Genomic DNA, 12,537 nt, shown 5'->3' with positions numbered 1-12,537 from the left:
CATCAGCCTGGTTGTGACACAACATTATATGTTGTAGTGCGTCGAACTAAAATTGCACGACTGGAGATTTGTCATAAAATATGGCCAAGAATATTCCAGTTTCCTGTCTCCATTGGCTTGCAATCTCAACATTTTGAGTAAGTTTAAAGAGATCTTCCGAGTCCAGTTGTGCTGCCGGAGGAGTAGTACTTCTTTGTCAAGAAACAACCTTTAACTTGGCTACATTAACAGGGCAAACATTGGATAGGACAGACAATCTGGTTTCACATCTGTGCCAGTATTGGTGCAGGCTCGGCATGTAGTTTTACTTGTACGGTAGTTTGAGTATACATGCAGCATGCATTGTTACTTCTGCACCTGTGTGAATATACATGCACTGTACAGTGTTTATCATATTTGAGTGTGAGTACTAATGAAGCATTTAGTTTAACTTCTAGGTTGGTGTGACTATAGATGCGGACTATATTTTTACTAGTATGTGGGTGTGAGTATAGATGCAGCCTGTAGTTTTACTTGTGTCAGTGTGAGAATAGCTAAATCATGTAGTTTTACTTCTACATTGATGTGAATATGATGCTGCTTGTAGTTTTACTTGTACATCAGTGTGAGAACAGATGCAGGGTGCACTTTTATATGTACGTCAGTGTGAGAACAGATGCAGGATGTAGTTTTTCTTGTACCTCAATGTGAGAACTGATGCAGGATGTAGTTTTATATGTACGTCAGTGTGAGAACAGATGCAGGATGTAGTTTTACTTGTCTGATGGTGTCAGTAGAGATTCAGCCTGTAGTTTTACTTTTCTGCCGGTGTGACTATCGATGCAGCCTGTAGTTTTACTTGTCTGCCAGTGTGATTAAAGTTTTACTTGTCTGTCGGTGTGATTATGGATGCAGCTATAGTTTTACTTGTCTGTCGGTGTGATTATAGATGAAGCCTGTAGTTTTACTTGTCTGTTGGTGTAAGTTTAGATGCAGCCTGTAGTTTTACATGTCTGCCGGTGTGATTATAGGTGGAGACTGTAGTTTTACTTGTATGTCGGCGTGAGTTGAGATGCAGCCTGTAGTTTTACTTGTCTGCTGGCATGACTATAGATGCAGCCTGTAGTTTACTTGTCTGCCGGTGTGACGATAGATGCAGCCTGCAGTTTTATTTGTCTGTCGGTGTGACCATAGATGAAGGATGTAGTTTTACTTGTCTGTCCGTATGACTATCGAGGCAGCCAGTAGTTTTACTTGTATGTCGGCGTGATTAGAGATGCAGTCTATAGTTTGACTTGTCTGTTCTTGTGACTACAGATGCAGCTGGTAGTTTTACTTGTCTGTCGGTGTGACTATAGAGGCAGCCTGTAGATTTACTTGTCTGTTGGTGTGATTATAGATGCAGCCGTAATTTTACTTGTCTTTCGTTGTAAGTTTAGATGCAGCCTGTAGTTTTACATGTCTGCCGGTGTGATTATAGGTGCAGACTGTAGTTTTACTTGTATGTCAGCGTGAGTAGAGAGGCAGCCTGACGTTTTACTTGTGTGCCGGTGTGATTATAGATGCAGAAGATAGTTTTACTTGTCTGTCGGTGTGAGTATAGATGCAGCCTGTAGTTTTACTTGTCTGCCGGCATGAGTGTAGATACAGCCTGTAGTTTTACCTGTCTGCTGGTGTGAGGATAGATGCAGCCTGCAGTTTTACTTGTCTGTTGGTTTGACAATAGATGCAGGATGTAGTCTTACTTGTCTGTCCGTGTGACTATCGATGCAGCCAGTAGCTTTACTTGTATGTCGGCGTGACTATAGATGCAGCCTGTAGTTTTACTTGTATGTCGGCGTGAGTAGAGATGCAGCCTGTAGTTTTACTAGTCTGTCGGTGGGAGGATAGATGCAGCCTGTAGTTTTACTTGTCTGCTGGTGTGATTTTAGATGCAGCATGAAGTTTTACTTGTCTGTCGGTGTAAGTTTAGATGCAGCCTGTAGTTTTAATTCTTTTAGTGTAAGCATAGATGCAGGATGTAGTTTTACTTGTCTGCCGGTGTGATTAAAGCTGCAGCCTGTAGTTCTACGTGTCTGTCGGTGTAAGTATAGATGCAGCCTGTAGTTTTACTTGTCTGTCGGTGTAAGTATAGATGCCGCCTGTAGTTTTACTTGTCTGTCGGTGTGACTATAGATGCAGCCTGTAGTTTTACTTGTCTGCCGGTGTGAATATAGATGCAGCCTGTAGTTTTATTTGTATGTCGGCGTGAGTAGAGATACAGCCTGTAGTTTACTTGTCTGTCGGCGTGACTATAGATGCCCCCTGTAGTTTTACTTGTCTGTCGGTGTGACTATCAATGCAGCCTGTAGTTTTACTTGGCTGCCGGTGTTAGTATAGATGCAGCCTGTATTTTTACATGTCTGCAGGTGTGAGGATAGAGGCAGCCTCCAGTTTTACTTGTCTGTCGGTGTGACCATAGATGCAGGATGTAGTTTTACTTGTCTGTCCGTGTGACTATCGATGCAGCCAGTAGTTTTACTTGTATGTCGGCCTGAGTAGAGATACAGCCTGTAGTTTTACTTGTCTGTCGGTGTGACTATAGATGCCGCCTGTAGTTTTACTTGTCTGTCGGTGTGACTATCGATGCAGCCTGTAGTTTTATTTGTCTGCCGTTGTGAGTATAGATGCAGCCTGTAGTTTTACTGTATGTCTGCGCGAGTAGAGATGTAGCCTGTAGTTTTACTTGTCTGTCGGTGTGACTATAGATGCAGCCTGTAGTTTTACTTGTCTGCCGGTGTGACTATAGATGCAGCCTGTAGTTTTATTTGTATGTCGGCGTGAGTAGAGATACAGCCTGTAGTTTTACTTGTCTGTCGGCGTGACTATAGATGCCCCCTGTAGTTTTACTTGTCTGTCGGTGTGACTATCAATGCAGCCTGTAGTTTTACTTGACTGCCGGTGTTAGTATAGATGCAGCCTGTATTTTTACATGTCTGCCGGTGTGAGGATAGAGGCAGCCTCCAGTTTTACTTGTCTGTCGGTGTGACCATTGATGCAGGATGTAGTTTTACTTGTCTGTCCGTGTGACTATCGATGCAGCCAGTAGTTTTACTTGTATGTCGGCGTGAGTAGAGATACAGCCTGTAGTTTTACTTGTCTGTTGGTGTGACTATCGATGCAGCCTGTAGTTTTATTTGTCTGCCGTTGTGAGTATAGAGGCAGCCTGTAGTTTTACTGTATGTCAGCGTGAGTAGAGATGCAGCCTGTAGTTTTACTTGTCTGTCGGTGTGACTATAGATGCAGCCTGTAGTTTTACTTGCCTGCCGGTGTGACTATAGATGCAGCCTGTAGTTTTATTTGTATGTCGGCGTGAGTAGAGATACAGCCTGTAGTTTTACTTGTCTGTCGGCGTGACTATAGATGCCCCCTGTAGTTTTACTTGTCTGTCGGTGTGACTATCAATGCAGCCTGTAGTTTTACTTGACTGCCGGTGTTAGTATAGATGCAGCCTGTATTTTTACATGTCTGCCGGTGTGAGGATAGAGGCAGCCTCCAGTTTTACTTGTCTGTCGGTGTGACCATAGATGTAGGATGTAGTTTTACTTGTCTGTCCGTGTAACTATCGATGCAGCCAGTAGTTTTACTTGTATGTCGGTGTGAGTAGAGATACAGCCTGTAGTTTTACTTGTCCGTCGGTGTGACTATAGATGCCGCCTGTAGTTTTACTTGTCTGTCGGTGTGACTATCGATGCAGCCTGTAGTTTTATTTGTCTGCCGTTGTGAGTATAGATGCAGCCTGTAGTTTTACTGTATGTCGGCGTGAGTAGAGATGCAGCCTGTAGTTTTACTTGTCTGTCGGTGTGTCTATAAATGCAGCCTGTAGTTTTACTTGTCTGCCCGAAGAGAGCATAGATGCAGCCTGTAGTTTTACTTGTATGTCGGCGTGAGTAGAGATGCAGCCTGTAGTTTTACTTGTCTGTCGGTGTGATTATAGATGCAGCCGTAATGTTACTTGTCTGTCGGTGTAATTATAGATGAAGCCTGTAGTTTTACTTGTCTTTCGGTGTAAGTTTAGATGCAGCCTGTAGTTTTACATGTCTGCCGGTGTGATTACAGGTGCAGACTGTAGTTTTACTTGTATGTTGGCGTGAGTAGAGATGCAGCCTGAAGTTTTACTTGTCTGCCGGTGTGATTATAGATGCAGGATGTAGTTTTACTTGTCTGTCAGTGTGAGTGTAGATGCAGCCTGTAGTTTTACCTGTCTGCTGGTGTGAGGATAGATGCAGCCTGCAGTTTTACTTGTCTGTTGGTGTGACAATAGATGTAGGATGCAGTATTACTTGTCTGTCCGTGTGACTATCGATGCAGCCAGTAGTTTTACTTGTCTGTTGATGTGTCTATAGATGCAGCCGTAATTTTACTTGTCTGCCGGTGTAATTATAGATGAAGCCTGTAGTTTTACTTGTCTGTTGGTGTAAGTATAGATGCAGCCTGTAGTTTTACTTGTCTTTCGGTGTAAGTTTAGATGCAGCCTGTAGTTTTACATGTCTACCGGTGTGATTATAGGTGCAGACTGTAGTTTTACTTGTATGTTGGCGTGAGTAGAGATGCAGCCTGAAGTTTTACTTGTCTGCCGGTGTGATTATAGATGCAGGATGTAGTTTTACTTGTCTGTCGGTGTGAGTATAGATGCAGCCTGTAGTTTTACTTGTCTGCCGGCATGAGTGTAGATGCAGCCTGTAGTTTTACTTGTCTGCCAGTGTGAGAATAGATGCAGCCTGCAGTTTTACTTGTCTGTTGGTGTGACAATAGATGTAGGATGCAGTATTACTTGTCTGTCCGTGTGACTATCGATGCAGCCAGTAGTTTTACTTGTCTGTTGGTGTGTCTATAGATGCAGCCTGTAGTTGTACTTGTCTGTCGGTGTGAGGATAGATAGAGCCTGTAGTTTTACTTGTCTGTCGGTGTGATTATAGATGCAGCTGTTATTTTACTTGTCTGTCGGTGTAATTATAGATGAAGCCTGTAGTTTTACTTGTCTGTTGGTGTAAGTATAGATGCAGCCTGTAGTTTTACTTGTCTGTCGGTGTAAGTATAGATGCAGCCTGTAGTTTTACTTGTCTGTCCGTGTAAGTATAGATGCAGCCTGTGGTTTTACTTGTCTGCAGGTGTGAGTATAGATGTAGCCTGTAAATTTACTTGTATGTCGGTGTAACTATAGATGCAGCCTGTAGTTTTACTTGTCTTTCGGTGTGACTATAGCTGCCGCCTGTATTTCTACTTGTCTGTCGGTGTGACTATAGATGCATCCTGTAGTTTTACTTGTCTGTCCGTGTGACTATAGATGCAGCCTGTAGTTTTACTTGTATGTCGGCGTGAGTAGAGATGCATCCTGTAGTTTTACTTGTCTGTCGGCGTGACTATAGATGCCCCCTGTAGTTTTACTTGGCTGTCGGTGTAACTATAGATGCAGCCTGTAGTTTTACTTGTCTTCCGGTGTAACTATAGATGCAGCCTGTAGTTTTACTTGTCTGCCGGAAGTGAGTATAGATCCAGCCTGTAGTTTTACATGGCTGCCAGTGTGAGTATAGATGCAGCCTGTAGTTTCACTTGTATGTCGGCGTGAGTAGAGATGCAGCCTGTAGTTTTACTAGTCTGTCGGTGTGACTATAGATGCAGCCTGTAGTTTTACTTGTATGTCGGCGTGAGTAGAGATGCAGCCTGTAGTTTTACTAGTCTGTCAGTGTGACTATAGATGCAGCCTGTAATTTTACTTGTATGTCGGCATGAGTAGAGATGCAGCCTGTAGTTCTCCTTGTATGTCGGTGTGATTGTAGATACAAGATGTAGTTTTACTTGTCTGTGTGATTATAGATGCAGCCTGTAGTTTTACTTGTACATCGGTGTGAGTATAGATGCAGCCTTTAGTTTTACTTGTCTGTCAGTGTGAGCATAGATAAAGCAAGCAGTTTTACTTCTACGTCAGTGTGAGAATAGATTCAGGAAGTTGTTTTACTTGTACATAAGCGTTACTATAGATGTAAAATGTAGTTTGCTTATTTGTCGGAGTGAGTATAGATGAAGCATGCAGTTTTACTTCTCCATCAGTGTGACTACAGATGAAGCCTTTAGTTTTGATTGAATGCCAGTGCGAGGACAGATGAAGCATGTTGTTTTACTTCTGTGTCAGTTTGAGTATAGATGCAGCATATAGATTTACTTGTAAACTAGTCAGAGTATAGATGCAGTATATACCTTTACGTCTATGTCTGTGTTCACAGAGTTGTAGCACGCATTGTATGCCAGTATAAAAGTAGTGTGTGGTGTTGATGGTCATCACTGTGATCATAGATGCAGCATACAATGTAACTGGTACGTTACTGTTAGTATAAATGCAGCGTACAGTTTTACTTGTACCTTACTGAGAGTATAAATGCAGCACGTAGTTTAACTTGTATCTTACTGTGAGTATAATGCAGAGTGTAGTTTTCACTTTGCACTTCAGTGTGAATAAAGGCGCAGCATGTAGTTTTACATTTATGTCAGTATGAGGGAGGGAGCAGGATGTAGTTTTACTTATGCTTTAGAATGACTATACATGCAGCATGTAGTCATCCTTGTATGTCAGCGTTACTGTAGAGGCAGCCTGTAGTTATCCTTGTACGTCAGTGTTTCTGAATAATGCAGCTTGTAGTTATCCTTGTACGTCAGCGTTACTGCAGATGCAGCCTGTAGTTTTCCTTGTACGTCAGCTTTACTGTAGATGTGCGTTACTGTTGATGGGGAAACAATCTTTACAACGCAGTCATTACATCGCACTACCTTTACATAGTAGTCATTACATCACAACATCCTTTACATCGCATTTCATTACATCGCATGTCACTACAACGCAGGCATTACATCGCAAGTCATTACAATGCATACCATTACAATGCATAGTACCCTTACACTGTCCAACACTTACCCTACTGTTGCACTCACTAGCGTTAGAATAGTAATTTTTACCCCGACACTATCCAACACTTACCCTACTGTTGCACTCACTGGAGTTAGACTAGTAATTACTACCCATATACTATCCAAAACTTACCTCAAATGCGATGTAATGGTATGCGTTGTTAAGGTAGTTTCTGAAATTGCGATGTTACTGTAGATGCAGCCTGTAGTTTTCTTTGTACGTCTGCGTTACTGTAGATGCAGCCTGTAGTTTTCCTTGTACGTCTGCGTTACTGTAGATGCAGCCTGTAGTTTTCCTTGTACGTCTGCATTACTGTAGATGCAGCCTGTAGTTTTCCTTGTACGTCTGCATTACTGTAGATGCAGCCTGTAGTTTTCCTTGTACGTCTGCATTACTGTAGATGCAGCCTGTAGTTTTCCTTGTACGTCCGCATTACTGTAGATGCAGCCTGTAGTCTTCTTTGTACGTCTGTATTACTGTAGATGCAGCCTGTAGTTTTCCTTGTACGTCGGCGTTACTGTAGAAGCAGCCTGTAGTTTTCCTTGTACGTCGGCGTTACTGTAGATGCAGCCTGTAGTTATCCTTGTATGTCAGCGTTACTGTAGTGTAGATGCAGCCTGTAGTTTTATTCGTACGTCTGCGTTACTGTAGATGCAGCCTGTAGTTTTCCTTGTACGTCTGCGCTACTGTAGATGCAGCCTGTAGTTTTCCTTGTACGTCGGCGTTACTGTAGATGCAGCCTGTAGTTTTCCTTGTACGACTGCATTACTGTAGATGCAGCCTGTAGTTTTCCTTGTACGTCTGCATTACTGTAGATGCAGCCTGTAGTTTTCTTTGTACGTCTGTATTACTGTAGATGCAGCCTGTAGTTTTCCTTGTACGTCAGCGTTACTGTAGATGCAGCCTGTAGTTATCCTTGTATGTCAGCGTTACTGTAGATGCAGCCTGTAGTTTTATTCGTACGTCTGCGTTACTGTAGATGCAGCCTGTAGTTTTCCTTGTACGTCTGCATTACTGTAGATGCAGCCTGTAGTTTTCCTTGTACGTCTGCATTACTGTAGATGCAGCCTGTAGTTTTCTTAGTACGTCTGTATTACTGTAGATGCAGCCTGTAGTTTTCCTTGTACGTCGGCGTTACTGTAGATGCAGCCTGTAGTTTTCTTCGTACATCTGCGTTACTGTAGATGCAGCCTGTAGTTTTCCTTGCAGCCTGTAGTTTTCTTCGTACATCTGCGTTACTGTAGATGCAGGCTGTAGTTTTCCTTGCAGCCTGTAGTTTGCTTTGTACGTCTGCGTTACTGTAGATGCAGCCTGTATCAGCGTTACTGTAGATGCAGCCTGTATCAGCGTTACTTTAGATGCAGCCTGGATTTTTCCTTGGTCGTCTGTGTTACTGTAAATGCAACATTGTGTGTGGCACATATGCCAGTGTTGGTTTCGCTGCAGTGAGTCATAATGCCCGCGTTGGTTTGGGTAGGACACGCATTCAACGATGCAGCAGTTCATGCCCCCGTGGGCAGGGCATCTGGTGTGCCCTTCCTTCATTCTCACAGGCCCGCCCAGCAGAGATGGTCTGTGTTTGCCTAGCAGCTGAGTGGGAACAGATGCTGCACTCACGCAACAAAATACACCCTTACAACACAAACGGGAGCTGAATCGCAGCGCACACTCCCTCTTTGTATCTTCTATTTCTCGGTGCTCCCCAAACCTTAAATCACTCTTTACACAAAATGAAATGTAAGTAAACCATTGATCGTTAAAAGTGCGCGCAGTTTGCGAGCTCGGCAGGCACTCGGGCGTCCGTCGCGGCAAGTGGCGAGCACTGCTATAGATTTTCTATTTGTATCAGTCCTCCCTGATGGTTGAGCCAGCAGTATATCAGAGTCCAGCCTGTCGCACTCTGGTTTCCAGGCCATGTCAGTGGTGTCCGCGCGCAGCTGTCGCGACAAGGCTCGAAGTCCACCACATCACGAGCCCTTGGCTTCCGAGAACAGCGGGCTGGCTGGCCACATCCCGCCCCAAACATGACATGATGAACAAGAGGCTACCCTTCCTAACGCTCATTCAAAATGAGGGGATGCACCTACCAAAAACAATTAAGAACTGTAAATATCATATTGTGTTCGGCCAAATTTTGGTTCTAATTAGAATCATGCCAGGAAATGTACGCTTAATTCCGCGAAATGCAAATGTAACGTTTACCGCTATATTTTTAGACTGAACAGCATCCTCTCATCAATTTTTGACAGCTCGTTCTGAAAAAAAGAAACACAAAACACCAACTGCCACAAACAATTGCTCTCGTTCTGTTTTTTCGCCTTGTTACCACACCCCCACGCTGCAGTTATGGTGCGAACAGTAACATATCTATGGAGTATGGCATAATTTACAAAATCTCTCTTAAAAGCATAACAAAGAATGCCCAAAATTACGCAACATAATTTAAACATCACCGAGGGATGAATAAAAACCAAATTAGCAAGGAAGCTCAGATGCTTGCATGTGTTCCCTGTTTCAGATGTGGTATCTTGTAATTATACATAGAGCACAGTACATGTCATATCATAGACGCATAACTTAAGTGATGTTACTCCGAGGTGAATGGGAATTTCTATCTTAAAGTGCTCTCTCTCCCTGAGGTCTTGAAGCAGCATACACATCTATCTATCTGTCTGTCCGTCTATTTCAAAGTGTTCCTAAATGCCCCAAAGGCAACATGACAGCTCTGTACCAAAGACTGCAGGTGAATTCTAATAACAGAGAAATCACTTTTTCGATGAAAAACCATTGGCCAACAGCATGGACAAGGGCTTTATTGAGATTTGGCAATGGGAAATCCAGCATTGGCTAAATAATGAAAGGCAACAAATTGAATTTCCATCACCCTTGAGATGTGAATAAAACGGAGGAGGTAGATTCTCCTCTGAATTTAGCACTTTACCCACAAATTAAAATATTTTCCCATAGCTGCCTGCTCTAAGTCAGGCAGCAGTTTCTTGAAGCAGTTTGTGTCTACAATTTACAGTCCACTAGGGCAGCTCGAGCTACCAGCTGATCTCGCACAGTTATTTACACTATGTTTTGCTCCTTCTAAGATGTTCACTCTTTACATTTTCATAGAAGAACATTGTTTTGTTAAAACTGTGCAGTTGGATTGAGAAGGGCTAAAGTGCTCTCTCTCTTCGTTGTCATTTTCCCTTTTCCTGATAATTGTTGCATCCCCCAGTGACTGGCTTTAATTAAAGCCTGGCTTAGCTTGAAGTTGAGTTGTGCAGCAGTGGATAGAGTCAGCCATTTTAGCTGCTGTAGGATCTCGGTCGGAGAGCGCTTGCTTGGTGGGGGTGCTAAGTGATAATCCAAGAAGACGCATCGCTTAAAAGGTTTAACATGCCCTGCTAAGACTTCTTTTAATAGAACAATCGTCACTATCAGCTCCGCTGGGCTACGAGAAACCATGCACATATTAACGCCTACACACCACAACCGCAGCAATAGCACCGACCCACTTACACAACACATCCACCTGGTAAACAGGCAGGCATGAGTGGGCTATATCAGGCTCAGGCAGCTGCAGCAGAACTTGAATTTGCTTGAAATTTTTGCCATGATTATTTTTTTCTGTTCTCTATAGGTGAAAGATGAAAAGAACATTCAAGAGGCCTTTGACCTGACAGACTACGAAAAATGCGAGGAACTGCGGAAGTCGAAAAGCAGAAGCAAGAAAAACCACAGCAAGTTCACATTGGCACGCTCCAAGCAACCTGGGAACACGGTATGCAGCGTGCAAATATTAGCTCCTAAGCACAAGTTGTGAATATTAACAGAGGGCAGGGCATGGATTAGCCTTAATGGTAGATGTCATTAGATAAAAAATGGCGGTCTGACTGGATGGGTAGGGCTTTGTTGTTCGGGGATGGATCTTTGTGACTTCATCAGTAGCAGTACTAGCCAGTTCAAACCCTTGAGACAACTGGGGATCCTTGACATACCGCTCTACAAGTGGACTTCTTGTGCCTGAGTGGCTCAGGCTAACACGGTTATGATGTATGCCTGTAGTACCTGTTTAATCAAAGACCTGAAACTGGCGTCATATTGATCATTCGGTTCATCATTGGAAGTGTTTATACCACACATATTCTCCCTTCGATAGAAGAGAAGCTAGACCACTCATCCCCTTAGCATCAAATGAATGTTAACAACATTGCTAGTCGCTAGATCACATCAGGTCTACCTCTGCTAAGATTGCGGGTCGCATCTCTGTGTCCTCCTTATCCATTCTCTATTACCTAACATTTTGTGGGAACGTTGGTATGTGTCCCAGTGTGCAATTTTAAAGTCAAAAACAGCATCTTCCTAGTCAGTCAGTGATGGCCATCCACTTTGTCAGGCTTAACAGAGAAGTCATTGTTTGAGAGAGCATGGAATTAGAATGGGAACTAGAATTAGAACTGAACTTTGACCTTATCACAAAGGATTTAACTACAAGGAGGATGAGTACACTGTTTTGAACTAATGTAACATTCAAGCAACAATGAAGATTTCAATGATAATCCATCATTTTTAAAGAGCTTCACATTTTAAAAAGTAGATTGAAGCTGCAGGTGAGCTTTCAGTGACAACCTCTTTGCCTTTACAAGATGTGGGCAAAGAGGACCCTGCAGTGATCCAACATCCATGAACCTCCTCTTACAGGCTTAGACCAGACATTCACTAAAAGGAAGCCTCTTTAATGATGCTTTTCTGCCAGCCTGGACCCTCAGGTGACACCACCAACCATACCTCCCTCTTTAATTAATATATAGGTGACCCGGAATTTGGGTCTCATGCTTTGTCCCACATAGCACTACTTCCAAGTAAGGCTGGTGTCATCGAGCCACCCAAAACAAACAAAAAAAACAACAATCTGTATCAAGGTTGACTAATGCATTTGAAGTCTATCTCTTCAAACGGAGACTCAGCTTGTTTTTAGGTCTTGCTTACACACAATGCTTACTTAGGTATCTGTTGTCAAAGGTCAATTGTAGACAATACCAATACTTACAGGGGCTTTCAGACAGCACGCTCCTTAACATTGTTTGCTTTTCTCATCAATTGCATTTCCTTGATTCCTATTTGATGGTTTTCCTTCTTCTTGTGTTTGTCCTCTATTGGGGCATAGTATCTTTATCATCCTTTTTGATTCGGTGACTTGTATCCTTCCACTGCTATATTGAGGGAACTACTTTTTTCTTTTCCTTTTAGCACCTCATGGAAGTGTGTTTGATTTGTGTTTCTCTTGCTCTCTCTCCATCATGTTCTGCTTTCCCACTGGTCTCAAACACTGACCACCCCCATCCCTCACACCCCCTTGCTCCCCCACCCCTCTCCACCCAACTCCGATCTCTCACTTTTTTAATGAACCACCCCACTGTGATTTGCTACCTGGCTTCTCGTCTGAAGCAAAAAATATGCTTTGGTCCTCTTGTCAAGATTTAGCATCTACAGTTTCAAGATGATCGGCCGCTACCTTGCAACAGTAAATAAAAAACAAAATGGCCACTTTGGCGTGCGCTTGCATGCTAAAGATGGGAGCCCCCGTAGAGTCATGATGCACATGTTCACAAGACTGATGCCAG

The 12,537-nt window shown here is 43.1% G+C and overlaps 1 protein-coding gene across 1 annotated transcript in view; it reads left to right on the top strand.

Moving 5' to 3' along the window:
- Nucleotides 1-12,537, top strand: part of PLEKHO1 (pleckstrin homology domain containing O1) — a 108,057-nt gene that overhangs the window by 55,862 nt on the left and 39,658 nt on the right. Inside the window, exon 3 of the mRNA XM_085637085.1 lies at nucleotides 10,554-10,694. Coding sequence (XP_085493211.1) covers nucleotides 10,554-10,694 — 141 coding nt within the window. The remainder of the gene's footprint in view (nucleotides 1-10,553; nucleotides 10,695-12,537) is intronic.

This window comes from Triturus cristatus, chromosome 12 (assembly GCF_964204655.1).
Source record: "Triturus cristatus chromosome 12, aTriCri1.1, whole genome shotgun sequence".
Lineage (NCBI taxonomy): Eukaryota > Metazoa > Chordata > Amphibia > Caudata > Salamandridae > Triturus > Triturus cristatus.
The sequence above is the reverse complement of the archived record's forward strand: the minus strand, read 5'-3'. Positions and strand labels throughout refer to the sequence as shown.